At 36.9% G+C, this 17,691-nt stretch overlaps 1 protein-coding gene across 1 annotated transcript in view; it reads left to right on the top strand.

Annotated features, from left to right (window-relative positions):
* The window catches only part of LOC150081868 (uncharacterized), a 103,763-nt gene that overhangs the window by 40,790 nt on the left and 45,282 nt on the right, over positions 1–17,691 (top strand). The window contains exon 5 of the mRNA XM_090379774.1: positions 11,079–11,195. Within this exon, the coding sequence (XP_090235900.1) occupies positions 11,079–11,195 (117 nt within the window). The remainder of the gene's footprint in view (positions 1–11,078; positions 11,196–17,691) is intronic.

Consider the following 17,691-nt stretch of genomic DNA (forward strand, 5'->3'; position numbering starts at 1 on the left):
ATTCCAAAGTGTATTCCATTATGGTGATGATCTTTCCTAACAAAGTCATCTAATCAAAACTGTTTGTTCTCATTACTAATGTTGGAAGGTTACCATAAGGTACAAAATTTTACATTTCTTTTGAACAATCTAAAATGTGGTATTCCTAAATTATTTGTATTTGATAAAGTTATGGCATTCCTAATTTCTAATGTAAACTGTCTCTCACTTAGTGAGGGACAGTTTCCATTAGAAATGCCTTTCTTATGGTTGACCAAAAGTCTGGAGTAGTAAGGGTATTAAAATAGGAAATTCAGCACTTAATATAGGGTGTTCTCTCTTTGATTTATAGGTGGGAAGGTAATGCATGCCTTCATTTGGAAGATGGACATTTACTAATATATTTACTAATACAGGTGACCCCCGCTTAACGCTGATAATTTGTTCCGTAAAAACAGAGCGCTAAGCGAGCGGCGCATTCCCATAAGGTAACATATGTATTTGTGAGTTGCGGTCGGTGCCATAGGATATTTCCTAATCAATAATAAACGGTAGTGAAAAGATGCACAAATGTTGGTCAAAATATTTAATATTCAAATATTTGTACATATAAAATATTCTGCATTACATACGTATATAATTATGTGGTAACTACTTACATATCAGAATTAAACTTAAAATTCCAATTAAAATCATGAATGTAATTGATCTAAATTGATTTAATTTAATCATGAAAAAATGTGTCGATTTTGGGTTGAACTTTGGCCCTCTTCCAAATAAACTAAAAGGAGTATTAATTCTAAATCCCCGCAGCGTTACCACCAACAATAAAGTCAACCGATCCTTGACCGCTTTGAAACCTGGCATGCTTTTTTCTTTTTTCAATATGAAAGTTCTTTTAGGCATTCGTTTCCACAAAAGTCCTGCTTCATCTATGTTAAAAACTTGTTGAGGAGTATAACACATAATATCCCTCTTCAATAATTTTAACAAGTTCTTTTTTGAAAGTTTCGGCTCCTTGATCTGCACTTGCGGCTTCTCCCTAGATTTTAAATCTATTCAACCAGCCCTTACTAGTTTTAAATGGTTCCACATTTTTTTTTTTTAGGTGAGTTTTCTTCAGATTATCATATTGGCTAATCTCTCTCTCTCCTTTTTTTTTAATAATATTTAACTTAACTGAATTCTGCATTGGATATTATCTTTGATAAAATTAGTTAGTCTTTCCATTTCAATCCTAATAGCCGGCCTAGCCCTAGTTGCTTGCAGTGGAACAGCTATCTTTCCCGCTGCTAAAATTAATTCTTTATTTTTTTTTATAATTGTTCTTACAGTTAAACTTGCAAGTCTTAAATTATGGCACACATCCACTTGTAGGCGCCTCCGTAGCCAGGTGGGAAGGAGCAGCAGTGCGTAGCACATGCTTTTTGATTAGACCGGGGTTCGAGCCCGTCACCACCAAATATGGAGGATGTGGAAAGGTCAGGGAATGACCACTGCATATCCCGGAGCAATATGCCTTAGTTGCTAATGCTCCTTAAAAAAAAAAAAAAAAAAAAAAAAACATCCGCTTGTCTTTGACCAGAATCGATTCACTTCAAAACATCTAATTTAATTTTCAAATTCAGTCTTTTTCTTACATTTATAGTCTTCGTACTGCGCTCAGACGTTGCTTTTTCATTCTTATCAGCCATTATTAACTCTTCGAAAATCTAACTGCGTTGGTTGCATTAATTATGATGCAATATTCAAGTAAACTGTCTGTTTCGCAGGATGTCTAATATGGTACTGAGTGATGACTAGACTTTGGATAATTGCATATAACGCAAATATTACAGGCAATATACTTGATCATTTTTTAAAATGTTGATCTCGGAACTACGTAACAAGTCACTGTACTGCAATTAAATTAGTGTGTGAGAAAATTTCACTCAGCGTGGGAAAATTTCTCAAGTCGGCGTGGGAAACGTTTTAATGCTGTTTTGCTATTCATTTTCAAGCTGTCGACTCCATCAAATGAAATGATTTCGTTAAATATGCCAAAAATGCAATCTGTAAAAGAGCGTTATAGTGATCTGTGACAACGTTATAGTCAGATACAGGTTATAATATAAGAACAGCGTTATAGCGAATCAGCATAAAGCGAACCGCATTATAATGGGGGCCTGCTGTATACATAAGTTAGTAAAAATTTGGGAGAATTTGTATAAGAATGTAAAATAAAAAGATTAATTCAAACAAATGGTATAAGGCAAGAGAGCAAGGCATTTGCTTGCATTATTTTCTTCTTATTTTACATCCTTATACAAATTCTCCAAAATTTTTTCTAAATTGCATAGTTTACTAATTCTCTTATAACCACCTATTATTACATCTAAGTTACACTATAAACACTTATTTTAATTTTATCACTATTTTACTTCTTAATTTACTTTATTTTTTTATGTATTACAACATACACTGCAATGGGACTACAGAAATACCTCGCATAGCATGGCTAATTCGTGCCAAAAAAATACCACGCTATGCAAAACTGTGCTGATCGAGGTATTATTTGTATGTATTTTAATGTAATGCATTCCGACAATCTGATTATATGGGTCGAGTTGCAAAAATATATAGGTGGTTGTTTACTATAAATTGATGCACACGAAATTCTTGCAAAAAAATAAACTAAAATGATAAAAATCAAAAATACTAGTAAATACAGTACAAATGATTTTTATTGCAGTATGTACATACCAAAAGAATATAAATGAAGTATGTACTTTATTTTTATTTTGAAAAATAACTGATCAGCTTAGTTTGCACAGTTTTTTTTTCCTTCTTTTTATCTGCGTACATCTCTTTATAACATCGAATGTCATTTTGCAACGCCTGCCTAACTTTCATACCTCGTTCGATGTTTGGATCTAGAACACTCGGCGCCATTACATTTATTCTTTCCACTCATATTTGCATATAGAGGTGCAATGTTTTTAAAAAAAATCTAAAAATACACACCGAAAAATATTTATATAGCTTACGCACAATCAATGACCTCATTGCTCAGAATCTAGAGTGTTTACTAAGCTATCAAAGCTAGCAGAGTCCGTATATAATGGAAGTTGTGACAACAGTCAGCGTGGCCTTGAATCCATAACACATTGGCCTACATGCTGTCATTATAATACATACACACATATCAAATGTATTGGTGCATAATGCAGTTAATTTTTTTTTTTCAATTTGTAAACCGCGCTATAGCAAAACCTGCGCTGTTCAAAACCACACTATGCGAGGTATTCCTATACTATCTTGTCCATATTTTTGTGAAAGTTCTACTGCTTTGCCCTCACTTATTTTTAAATGTTTAAATTTATTTTTATTCCACAAGTAGGGACAAGTATATATGCAGTTTTTGATACATGATTAGGTGTAGGCCCCTGAAGAAACACCTGATTATGTATCTATATTTATTTTTAGCTAGCATCAGATTTTAATTCTGTAATTTTTCTTCCCCCTTTCTTGGACTTATAACCAAAGTATCCCACCCTTATCTGATGCTTGCTATTACTTCATATACAGTAAGTCCCTGACTTACTTAAGCCTGAGTTACATGACTTCAGACTTGCGTATTTTTTTTTTTTCCACTCAAATTTTTTTTTTTTTTTAGAATTTTCAAAATTTAAACAGTAAAAAAAATATATATATGTATGCAATCATTTATGCCGAACATAGCACGCACAAATTGCAAAAGTGAGATACAGAGTAACAAGTTTATGAAGCTTAAAAAATAGGAATGAAGAAATGATTCTGAAAATTTATTTGTTTTTTTATATGGCTGAAGATTTCAGTGAATGGGACACACATTTCACCATAAGCCGACCGGGCTAGCCGAGTGGGTAAAGTACCTGCCCGGCAACCCAAAGGTCGCGGGTTCGATTCCCGCCTCGGGCTTGGATCAAAGTACTGCAAAAACCTTGGGAGGTGCAATATGGCCACAGAAGCCGATGCGCCAATAACTACCAAATCAAAAAAAAAAAAAAAAAAAAATTTCACCATAATAATGTGAAACCCCACAGAATTCCAGCTATGATATTATCGCAAATGCAATAAGATCGAGTTTACCACCCATTTATAATAGATTGTACTAACAGAAAAGCCAAATAAACCAGAAACTGAAAATCGTTTTTATTGTTTTATGGTAGTGACTTCCAGAAATGTGCTTTAGTAAAATGTGAGCTCGCATGAGGTGAAAACAGTGTGTTTCCACCTTAATCCTGTGAAGTTCTTTACAGAAAATTTCATTTTGACTGTTATCATGGTGCCAACTAATAAGTGGCAGCGGTACTAGTAAATCTGCCAAGAAAAGGACAGCGATCGATTTTGATCAGAAAATTAAAATAATAAAGATGTATGAAAATGGTCAAACATTAACAAGTATTGTGCAGAATTTAGATTTGTCATTGTCAACAGTGAACACAATAATAAAGGACAAAGACAGAATATGAGAAGCAGTGAAGGGATCGGCACCAATGAAGTCAAATATAATAACCAAGGGCTACAAAATACTGTACATATGTTTTTACAGTACAATAACATCTGAATTTTTTTCATTTTTTATGTGCCACTCTGGCTACTTTGCTGTCTCCAGATAAAGTTTTTAATTGAACTAATTAAAAATTTATAACTATTTTTCTAAATATATAACTAATTAATTCAAAAATATATAACTATTTTTATTCATTCTTCTGAGGATATTATGTGATTTTTGTAATTTTGGCATATCAGGGATATAGTAGCAATATTTTATTAGTCATTCCAGAGTTACATAAAACTTGACTTATGTAAGAAGCTCTAGAATGCATCTCTTATGTATGTCGGGGAATTACTGTAGTAATCTAATCGTTTTTGCTTTACAGTACCCTTCTCTCTAATTGGCTATCCAATTCAGCCTATAGTTTTGTTTAATTCATTATATCATGTAGGGCTAGCCGGGTGGGTAAAGTGCCTGCCTGGCAACCAAAAGGTCACGGTTTTGAATCCCGCCTTGGGCTTGGATCAGAGTAGAAATTGCAAAAACTTTGGGAGGTGCATTATGGCCACAGAAGCTGATGCCCCAACAGCTAACAAAAAAAAAAAAAAAAAACCTTTTGATAGTCACATTCTTTCTCACACCTTCAATATCTCCGATTTATACTGTCCGTCTCCTATTAGTTTTGGCATTTTGCCTCCATCTTCACACTTTTCAATAGATTTATTACTTATACCTTATATATATATATATATATATATATATATATATATATATATACTTCTACAACTTCTACAATTGTAGAAGTTGTCAGCATGCCTCGGAAATTGATCCATGGTTGGAAGGTTACATAGGCGTCTCCGTAGCCAGTGGGCAGGAGTGGCAGTGCATAGCACACGCTTCTTGATTAGACTGGGGGTTCAAGCCCGTGACCACCAAATACGAAATACGGAGGATGCGGAAAGGTCAGGGAATGACCACCACATATCCCGGAGCAATATGGCCTTAGTTGCTAATGCTCCTAAAAAATAACGAATAACGGAAGATTACATAACCACGCTTTCCGAAGAAGAGTACAGTTATGTGAAAATTATTGATAGCTACAAGTCAAAATTTTAGCGTATCGAAGTTTGGTATCCATAAGGTTTTGAATGGCAAAGGAAAATTTTGCAAAGCTGCTGCAATTGGGCAGAAAACACTGAAGAAACTGCAGCCTGCTCCAAGTCGAATGAAGGAGGTAGTACAAAAAGTGCAGTCGCTCATTGTTGGTGAAAATCCAAAAACCCAAAGAACTATAGCATCACATGTGGCAACCTCCCAATCAACTGTTTGTCACATAATCAACAAATTTTCAATTGGAGAAGAAGCACAAGCCCTGCATACATCATCTAGGAGCATGGCACATTGCAGAGCGGCGGGTCAATGCTCAAAAACTCTACGAAAAATATCTAGCAGCTGAAAAGTGGAAATTCGTAGTGGAAATTACCTCTCCAATTGCAACAAATTCCAGGCAATTTATTACCGTCCACAGGGTGACAAGACCTTTCCAACATGGGTGCATCAGTGCAAGGAAAGTTTTAACTGAGGTTTTATGGTTGTAGCCGGTTTTTGTTATAACAGGAAATTTTAGTTGCTTAGAGTTGCTAAAAACGTGAAAGTCAACTCAGTGTAGTACCAGACTGAAGTTCTACAGCCGTTGGGTGAATGTCAAATACCCACATTGTATGGTTCTGACACTGAAAAGGTCTGGGTGCACCAGGAAAAGGCATCCAGCGACATGTCACGTTCCACTTGCTTTTTTGCGGAGAATGGAAGCGGTGACAGATATTCGTTCAATCCTGTTTGAAGATGTATCTGTTAAATCACCTGACACCGCACCCATGGATTTTTGCACATTTTGACTTTTGAAAAGAGCTCTCGGAAACCGCCACCCCAGAACTGCTGAAGGTTTGTGGAAAGTCTGCTAACAGGAATGGGACAAGATCGACTTGGCAGTTTTGCAGCGTGATTTACTTCAATGGAAATTGTGATGCTGTACGATAGTCCATGAGCAGGGAAAACAAACAGAACACAACTGGTGGTGGTGGCATGGAATTTCATAGTTTTAAAGGACTGTCAAAATTGTTATCAAAAGGCTGAATCAACCCTCCTTATATCAAATATAGTCTGTATATATTTATTCTGGGACATGTGCGATACATGTAACCTGTTGTGCCTATAATATCTCATACCCTAGAATATAAATTGGAGCCCCCTGGCACTTGTTTGCCTTTGGCTCCTGAGATTAGTAAACAGAATCACTACACAGTTATTTATCATTTAATGGATTTTATATGTTAACCTAAATGTCATGTCATGGTAATAATTATAACAAATAATTATTATCCTAATGTTACTAAAACTGCCACACTGGGAGAGACAACTACCAAAGGTCAAGGACTTGCTGCCTTTCCCTGTCTATTGGAAAGGATGATTAATAAAGAACCACTCAGAAGAGTGTCCTTACAGCTGGAAAGTTTTTAGGTGATTTTTATCTGTCTAACCCTCAAGATCTACAATAGTCTTAGATCTGAAAGAATATTCACAGAGAGAAACTGCAGGAGCAAGTTTTTCAAAATTCTTTTTTTCAACTTCACATAATGCAGTAATCATGCAATAAGTGACACCTACACAAGAAAATTAATTATTTAAAACAGTAAAAATTAACTGTAAACTATTTTGTATTATATCATATGCATCTGCAGTTATATTTTTTTTTTGTCTTCTGTTGTTTGTATTGTTTTGCTGTAATTTTTTTTTTTTTTTTTTTAATTAATGAAAAACATACCATTTTTTTATTTAACAAGGCCAAAATACTTAATGTTCAACGTAATTATTAGCATTAGTAGAGGCATATGATGCAAGAAAGCAAGCTTATTCAGCATCAGCCAAAAAAAAAAAAAACACACCACTCCCATTTCACCCCTCCATTCGTTCGAAATACCTGTCCAGTTGAGCCTTAAATTTGTTTAGGCTGTCAACTTCAACAACAAATGATGGAAGTCGGTTCCACCAACCAACCACCCGCTGGCCAAAGGCAAATTTCCGCACATCTATCCGACATCCGTCCTTCCTCAATTTGAATTTATGCCCTCTGAGGTGATTATTCTGAGCAAGAGGAAGAATCCCATTGGCGTTGAGCATGCTCAAACCATTCAAAGCCTTATTAGCATTAGCATTAGTAGAGGTATTTGATGCAAGAAAGCAAGCTTATGCAGCATCAGCCAAAAAAAAAAAAAAACCCCCACTTCCACTTCACCCCTCTGTTCGTTCAAAATACCTGTCCAGCTGAGCCTTAAACTTATTTAGGCTATCAACCTCCACCACAAGGGATGGAAGTCTGTTCCACCAACCAACAACCCGCTGGCTAAAGGCAAATTTCCGCACGTCTATCCTACATCTGTCTTTCCTCAATTTGAATTTATGCCCTCTCAGGTGATTTTTCTGAGCTAGAGGAAGAATCCCATCAGCATTGAGCATGCTTAAACCATTCAAGGCTTTATACACCTCTATCAGATCACCTCGCTGGTGCCTAGTCTCCAGACACTGTAATTTGCAAAACTTAAGCCTTTCTTCGTAAGAGCACCCCTTTGTTCCATTCACTAATCTTGTTGCCCTTCTCTGTACTCATTCCAGCAGCTCTACATCTTTCTTGAAATGAGGCCTCCAGACCTGTATACAGTACTCTAGGTGTGGCCTGACCATTGCCTTATACAATGGAATAATCACCTCCTTATCCCTGCTGGAAAAATTCCTGTATATCATTGACAATACTCCATGAGCTACTCTTGCGGCCCGTCTGCACTGCTCAGAGAACTTCATATCTACCTGCACAACCACCCCCAAGTCCCTTTCATTCTCTATCACTGTCAGTGTAGTACCACAGAGTTGATACGTTGCTCTGGGGTTGCTGTTTCCCATGTGTAGTACTTTATATTTGTCAATGTTAAACTTCATTTGCCACCTCTCAGCCCATCTGCTCAACCTTTCCAGATCCTGTTGCAGCAGCATAGTGTCAGTAGTTTCCTTGACAACCCTGCCAACCTTTGTATCGTCTGCAAACTTGGACATTAAGCTTGATATACCATCATCAATATCATTTATAAATACAGAAAACAATAATGAACCCAACACTGAGCCCTGAGGGACTCCACTAATAACATTAATCCACGATGAGCAGTGTCCATTGATTACCACTCTCTGTCTTCTCCCCCTCAACCACCCCTTTATCCATAGCAGCAATTTGCCTCCAATGTCACACTGCTCCAATTTGTGTAGCAGTCTTCCATGTGCAACAGTATCAAAAGCCTTTCTAAGATCCAAGTATATAATATCAAAGTTATTCCCTGCATCCAGCTCTTTTGTGACTGCATCATAGTATCCAATCAAGTTGGTCAGGCAAGACTTCCCCTTAACAAAACCATGCTGTGTCTGAGCTATAACTGAAGTCTTGTCTAAATGATCCTGCAGTGCTTCTTTAACCAGTGCCTCCATTAATTTTCCTGGAACAGAAGTTAAGCTCACAGGTCTATAATTACTTGTGTCAGCCTTTGATCCTCCTTTGTGAATTGGGGTCACATTTGCACATCTCCAGTCCATGGGTACCTCCCCTGAGTCCAAAGAAGCTCTCATAATTATGGCTAAGGGTTTGCTTACTTCCTTTGCTGCCTCCTTTAATATAACTGGATAGATCCCATCCACCCCGGGTGCCTTTCTTGTGTTTATCTTCAACAGTTTCTCCTCCACTTTACTCCCAGTTATTTCAAGATTATACACCTCTATCAGATCACCTTGCCACTCAAGATGTGGCCTAACCATTGCCTTATACAAGGGAATAATCACCTCCTTATCCCTGCTAGAAAAATTCCTGTATATCATTGACAAGACACCATGGGCTACTCTTGCAGCTCGTCTGCAGTGCTCAGAGAATTTCATATCTGCCTGCACAATTACCCACAGGTCCTTTTCATTCTCCACCACTGTCAGTGTAGTACCGCAGAGTTGATACGTTGCTCTTGGGTTACTGTTTCCCATATGTAGTACTTTACATTTGTCAATGTTAAACTTCATTTGCCATCTCTCAGCCCATCTGTTCAATCTTTCCAGATCCTGTTGCAGCAGCATAGCATCAGTAGTGTCCTTAACAACCCTGCCAACCTTTGTATCATCTGCAAACTTGGACATTAAACTTGATATACCATCATCAGTATCATTCGTAAACACCGAAAACAACAACAGACCCAACACTGAACCCTGAGGAACTCCACTAATAACATTAGTCCACGTTGAGCAGTGTCCATTGATTAATACTCTCTGTCTTCTGCCACTCAACCATCCCCTTATCCATAGCAGCAATTTGCCTCCAATGCCACACTGCTCCAATTTGTGTAGCAGTCTTCCATGTACAACAGTATCAAAAGCCTTTCTAAGATCCAAATATATAATATCAAAGCTATTCCCTGCATCCAGTTTGTGACTACATCATAATATCCAATCAAATTGGTCAGGCAAGACCTGCCCTTAACAAAACCATGCTGCGTCTGAGCTATAACTGAATTCTTGTCTAGATGATCCTGCAGTGCTTCTTTAACCAGTGCCTCCATTATTTTTCCTGGAACAGAAGTTAAACTAACAGGTCTATAATTACTTGTGTCAACCTTTGATCCTCCTTTGTGAATTCGGGTCACATTTGCACATCTCCAGTCCATGGGTACCTCCCCTGAGTCCAAAGAAGCTCTCATAATTATGGCTAGGGGTTTGCTTACTTCTTTTGCTGCCTCCTTTAATATAACTGGATAGATCCCGTCCACCCCAGGTGCCTTTTTTATGTTTATCCTCAACAATCTCTCCTCCACTTTCCTCTCAGTTATTACAAAATCATCTAGCTCACTGCCAATGTCTACTTTACCTACGTCATTCTCCTTCCTGAATAACTCCTCATGCGTGAATGTAGATGCAAAATATTGAGTATTATACACGACTATTAATTACAGAAACCATAGAAATTAAATTACACGAGAATTCTGTTAATGTTCGGCGGCCATATTTGACCTCCGATGCATGGACCTTTACGCGCATGCGCGAAGACAAATAATCACTATTTAAGTTTCAGGTTCAACCCTATTCGGTAATTTTTATTCCTGTGATCACGACATACCATTTTCATTCCTGTGATCACGTCAGCTTCAGGAAGGAAAATCGTTTTGAACATTTTCGTTAGATTCTTTTTAATTTTTAATTGTGTTAAATTGATTTTTAATTGTGTTAAATTGGTTTTTAATTATTTATTTTTTACTCTAATGTACGTTTTCGATTTTTACGTTTTAATTTCTGGAGAGTATCATACGGAAGTGTTCTACGTACTGTATTGAGGTAAACTCCTCTTATTATTTTACAAATATTAATATGAACGTAGAACATATTCAGCTATATAATAGTGTATGAACACTAAGGTTCTGTTCCATTTATGAATAACTGTACTACGTTGGTTTATATTTTCTGTTTATAACTGAATATACTCACTAATTGATTTTGTTTGCCTTAGTGGATGGTGCAATACATCGTGGTGCTGGCAGCATATTGAAAGCTGAATGTTCTACTCTCGGAGGCTGTGAAACTGGAAATGCTAAAATTACTGGTGGTTATCGTTTACCTGCAAAGTGTATGTATTTAATACAAGTAGTTTGCCTTTGATACACTTCTTAGCATTATTTATAAAGTTAATTTAACTGTGGCTGAGTGATACTCTATATCATTTTAATGCAACCCAAATAAATAAAATTTTTACTTGTAATCCTCATAGATTATTCTATTTCTGATTGCCATAAGGAATATCAGAATATGTTTATAAAGGCAAAAATGTTAAATTTGCCATTTCACTTAACCTGTTGGCAGTCATGTGCAAAGAAAATTGACCCTCTACATCCCTCCTTAACTCGTGTGTAACACAATGTTAACATTCGCAGTTCTTCATCACTGTGTAGAAAAAACCTGAATTCAAATCCTGTCAAGACAGGTGATTTTTTTTTTTATAGTATTTTTTCATACTATGCCCAAGTTAATTGGCAAGCATTTCAGTTTTTTTTTTTTTTTTTCCCTGCAACTCCTGGATAAGGAGGTGATTATTCCCTTGTATAAGGCAATGTTCAGGTCACACCTTGAGTACTGTATACAGGTCTGGAGGCCTCATTTCAAGAAGGATGTAGAGCTGCTGGAACGAGTACAGAGAAGGGCAACAAGATTAGTGAATGGAACAAAGGGTTGCTCTTACGAAGAAAGGCTTAAGTTTTGCAAATTACAGTGTCTGGAGACTAGGCACTGGCGAGGTGATCTGATAGAGGTGTATAAAGCCTTGAATGGTTTGAGCATGCTCAGTGCCGATGGGATTATTCCTCTTGGTCAGAATAATCACCTGAGAGGGCATAAATTCAGATTGAGAAAAGACAGATGTAGGATAGACGTGTGAAAATTTGCCTTTAGCCACCAGGTAGTTGGTTGGTGGAACAGACTTCCATCTCTTGTTGTGGAAGTTGCTTAGAGTTGCTAAAAACGAACGAACGGAGGGGTAAAATGGAAGTTTTTTTTTTTTTTGGCTGATGCTGCATAAGCTTGCTTTCTTGCATCATATGCCTCTACTAATGCTAACTCAAGTTTTTCAACCAGAAAAACATACAAACTGACCATAGAATACTTGCCACCCAAATTAATTTTACATTTTCAAAATGAGATAATGTTGATTTATTATGATGAGCAAATTTTAAATCTATTTTTATGTAACATACTAATAACAATAATAAAACATATTTCAAATCATAAACACATTTTATTTCTGAATACAGTAAAATCCCTTTTCAACAACTTCTCAGGAATGAATGAATCATTACATTTATCTCTGAGAACCAGATTTAACAATGAATATTGTTAAAAATTAAAAGAAGTATTATTTTTTTATCTATTTGCATTATTATTAAGCTTTGAAAATTAATTTTATTATTATTCATTTAATTAATTATAAATTAATTTATTGTTTATTATTATTATTATTATTATTATTATTGCCTTTCTTTCCTTTTGGTTTTGTTCCATCCCGCAAAAGGCATGGGATTGTTGCTGTGTCTGACTATTATTATTGGTTGAGGAACTCTTTGACTGTCCTGCAGGTATTCAGGGTCGCGACTTTCTAGAATTGTTTTGAATGGTCTTTGGGAAGCCTATTGTTGCTAGGCTCATATATAGGCTCTTTGGAACTGTGCTGGTAGTTGACATGATGATTGGGGTGAACATTACTTGTGTCATATGCCACATTTCTCTGACTTCTTGGCTGAGGTCTGTATTTCCTGATCTTTTCATCATAGGTTTTCTAAAGGTTGCTGGTATTAGGTACCGTTTTGTCAGTAAGGTAGATAATCGTTTCTTCTTGTCAGTGAGGGTTATGTCCAGGATTATCTTGTCTGTTTTTATGTTATCAGAAAAAAAAAGTGGCTCACTGGTGAGCCATGCATTGGAAGCCTTCTTATATATGTAGCATTGCTGGAAGTCATTATAATGCCTGCCATGGAGTGCCATCTTTGCCCATTTTTTTGTCTTTGTTTCTTGCATCATGATAGCTGGGGTCTCCTCATTGAGGTTAGTGAGGGTGTGTGTCTCTCCCCCCCCCTTATGGCCTGGCTGATTGGCACTATTTTTCTGCAAGTAATCCTTCAGGTTCTTGACCACTTCATTCTGTTATTCGATGAGGTATGTCAAACCCCCTTTCTTCTTCTTTCTGGCCTATACAGTCTCTTGACAGCTGCCTTCAAATGGTGTTTGTGGCTCTACATTATCATTTTCCTGGTCCTGCTTGTGATCTCCCCAGTTCTGTGTTAGTCTGAAGAAGTAGTTATGATCCTGAAGGAGTACATTAGTACTGGGATTGCATAGGTATTTATGGTTTTTACTGTGTTTCTTCTGTTTAGCTTTAACTTTAACAGGCTTTTGAGTCTCTGAAGATATTTCTTGGCCAAGTGGGCCTTGGTCTCCTTGTGTCCTAGCTGTTCAGCTCTCATCATTCCCAAGTATTTGTAGATCTCCCTCTGTCTTGGCTTCAATCTCTTTACCAGTCTTCATTTAGTAGTTTCAGCCGACTGGTTTTTTCCTAATACAATCCATGGGTATGGCATTTGTGTAGTCCAAATTCCATCCTAATATCAGTGCTAAACTCTTTGGCGATCCAGAGTAGCTGTTGGAATTGCTTCTCGGTTACAATGTAGAGCTTGATGCCATCCATTTACATCAGATGGAGATGGTGAACTGGTTCATCCTCCCATCTTTAATGGTATATCCAAAAGGGTGCGAGACTGTATGCTAGTTGCATTACCCCTTATAGGTTTTTTTTATGAGAACCCCAAGCACAAGTGGTATTTCAATGATAGTACTTAGTACTGTGTAGATTCATCATCTCTCTCTCTCTCTCTCTCTCTCACACACACACACACACACACACACACACACACACACACACACACACACACACACACATCAATAAATAAAAAATAATAATAATAAAATATAAAAAAAAATACTTAGTACTTTGCATGAGTTGAAGGTTCAGAAGATGAAGGAAGATATTTGTTGACATTAGACTTGAATTTATGTAGACTGATTTTCAGGAAATATATGAAGGGAGATTATTCCAGAAAATTGAAGTTGAATGAATAAATGAGGAAGAAGTAAAGTTGGTTCTGTAAGTTTGAAGTTGAATAATAAAAGGATGTTGACTTGTTGCAGCATGTGTTTGGAGGAGGGGAGAGAGAGAGAGAGAGAGAGAGAGAGAGAGAGAGAGAGTGGGAATTATAGAAGCTGATTCAGAAGAACAGTGCCTATCTGTAGAAAAGGAATGTCTTTTAGACATTCCTTTTCTACAGAGACCACTCTGTCTCTTAGACATTCCAGCAGAACTGGAATGTCTAAGAGACAGAGTGGTGAGACTTTGTTAGAGATGAGTTATTAATTAACCTGACTGCCCTCTTTTGCATGGAATCTAGAAGCCTGAGAGAGATTTTGGGGATACCACTGTATATGTGGAACAATATTCCATACTAGGTGGAGCTGCAATTGTACAGAGTGATGAACATCTGTTTGAAGAAAAGTAACACTGAGAATGAAAGAGAAAACTGAGTTTTTGAGATGCAGATGAAGCAATATTTGTAATGAGCTTATGCCAAGAGAGAGAGAGAGAGATTAAAGGTCAGGGTAATCCCCAATAGAGATATCTGATCTTGCCTAGAAATCAGTGCGTCATTGAAGATAAGCATAGGAGCATAAAAATCCTTTTTGCAAGAGATAAGATATAGTACTGAATTTTTTAAAGAATTGAAATCAACTAAGTTATCTTTGACCCACTAGAGAATTACCTGGAGGTCAGCATTTAAGGAATTGGTAGTGGATATTCAAGAAGTTGAAGCTATTTGTGCAGGTTAAGGGTTCTCAAACTGGAAGGTGGAATGCAATGTGCTATCATCAGCAAAACTATGGATAGGATTTCTGGTCGGTGAAAGAAGGTCATTAATATACAACAGGAAAAGAGTGGGAGAAAAAAACTGAACCTTGGGGAACACCAATGTTAGTAGAGAAGTTAGAAGACAGAGAGCCACCTACCATCACCGACAGTGAGCAGTCAAAGAGAAAACTGGATACCCAATTACAAGAAACAGTTGGCAAACCATAAGATAGAAGCTTATTTGGAAGATCTTCTTGCCAAACATAATCAAAAGGCTTGGAAATGTCAAGAGCAACTGTTTGAGTTTCACCAAACTTTTCCATTAAAGCTTGCTCCATAATTTCATAGGAGATCCCCGTGGACTGGAGATGTGCAAATGTATCCCCAATTCACAAAGGAGCTTCAAAGGGTGATGCAAATAATTATAGACCTGTTACTTTAACTTCTGTTCTGGGGAAAATAATGGAGTCGCTGGTTAAAAAAGTTATGCAGGATCACCTAGACAAGACTGCAGTAATAGTTTAGACACAGCATAGCTTTGTTCAGGAGAAATCTTTTCTGACTAATTTGATTGGATACTACGATGTGGTCACAGAGGAACTGGATGCAAAAAAAATAATTTTGATATCATATACTTGGATTTCAGGAAAGCTTTTGATACTGATGCACATGGAAGACTGTTGTACAAATTGGAGTGGTATGGCATTAAGGACAAGTTGCTGCAATGGATAAAGGGATGGTTGAGTGGGAGATGGCAGAGAGTGGTAATAAATGGACACTGCTGTACATGTACTAATGTTATTAGTGGAGTTCCCCAGGATTTGGTGCTGAGCCCAGAGATGATCCCAAAATTTGTGGGTCCCTGTTCAAGAATTACTTGCCGTGCCCTAGGGTTCAATGTAAAACTTATGCAGGGTGTTTTTGTAGATGTGATTTTTTTTATTAAATTTTTCAAATTTTTTGTAGATGTGGTTTTTTTTTAATTTTTCAAATTTTACAGTAACTAAGACATAAGTAAATAATTTTATATTATACTGAACAAAAATTTTAAATACAAATAATATTTAATACATTAAGCAGCAGTATTGTTTTGACCATTTGAGTGAGGGGCTCTGTTCGGCAGAACCAGTCAACATGCTTTTGGCTGGCACTGGCTGGGTCCATTCTTGTTTTGTGTATTTATCAATGATATCGATGAAGATATATCAGGCTTAATGTCCACGTTTACAGATGATACGAAGTTTGGCACGGTTGTTAATGATAGTAAAGACAGTATGCTGCTGCAACAAGATCTAGAAAAGTTAGGCAGATGGGCTGAGAAGTGGCAACTGAAGTTTAACATTGACAAATACAAAGTACTGCTTATGGGTAGCAGTAACTCAAGCGAAACATACAAATTGTATAGTATTACACTCAGGGAGGTGGAGAATGAAAGAGACCTGGGGGTAATTGTGCAGTGAGACATGAAATTCTCTGAGCAGTGCAGACGGGCTGCCAGAGCAGGTCATGGAATTTTGCTAGCAGAGACAAGGATGTGATTATACCTTTGTATAAGACAATGGTCAGGCCACACCTTGAGTACTGCATACAGGTCTGGAGGCCTCATTTCAGGAAGGATGTAGAGTTGCTAGAATGAGTACAGAGAAAGGTAACAAGATTGGTGAGGGGAACAAAGGGGTGCTCTTACCAAGAGAGAGAGAGAGACTTAAATTGTGTAAGTTGCAGTAAGTGAACCCTAGGAGGGTTAGATTCAAATTGAGGAAAGACAGCTGTAGAATAGAAGTGCAGAAGTTTACCTTCAGCCAGTGGGTAGTTGACTGCTGGAACAGACTTCCATCTGTTGTTGTGGAAATTGATAACTTAAATAAATGTAAGGCTGAACTAGACAAACATTTAGAGTGACTGGATGGGTGAAATGGGAAGGTTTTTTTTGGATAAGCTTGCTTTTTGCATCATATGCCTCAACTAATGCTAATGCCAACTGGGGACTACGCACCTGTGAGGTGATCTGATTGAGATGTATGAGGCCTTGAATGATTTGAATAGGCTCAATGCTAATGGGATACTTCCATTTGCTCAGTTTAAGAACTGAGGGGACATAGATTCAAATTGAGCGAAGTTGTAGAATAGTGTGGAAGTTTGCCTTTAGCCAGTGGATAGTTGATTGCTGGAACAGACTTCCATCTGTTGTTGTGGAAGTTGATAGCTTAAATAAATTTAAGGCTGAACTAGACAAACATTTGGAGTGAATGAATAGGTGAAATGGGAAGTTTTTTTCTTTTTTTTTGGCTGATGCTGTATAAGCTTGCTTTTTGCATCATATGTCTCAACTAACGTTAATGCTAATTGAGGTGGTCTGTGACTTTCAACAGGATTCTTTTTGGTCTCTGCTTCAGTTTGCCCGAGTCTTTGTGGGGTCCATTCTTTTGAATTTAGCCAAGGCCGTCTTCCTTCTTTCCTTCTCCCTCCTCCTTCATTATTAATTATTCGCTTACAGGTTCAGCTTATTTTCTAACATACAGAAATAGAAAATTTTTTCTTTTTATTTTATTTAGCCATTATCTTTATAATTATCGATAAATAAATAAAACAACAAAGTACATACTTCAAAAGTAAATATATTTATATAGAATTTTCATTTTGAGAGTATACTTCATTCTAAAAAATACATTATCACATA

Source organism: Mastigoproctus giganteus, chromosome 8, assembly GCF_048544385.1.
Source record: "Mastigoproctus giganteus isolate SK-2022 chromosome 8, ASM4854438v1, whole genome shotgun sequence".
In the NCBI taxonomy this organism is placed as follows: Eukaryota; Metazoa; Arthropoda; class Arachnida; order Uropygi; family Thelyphonidae; genus Mastigoproctus; species Mastigoproctus giganteus.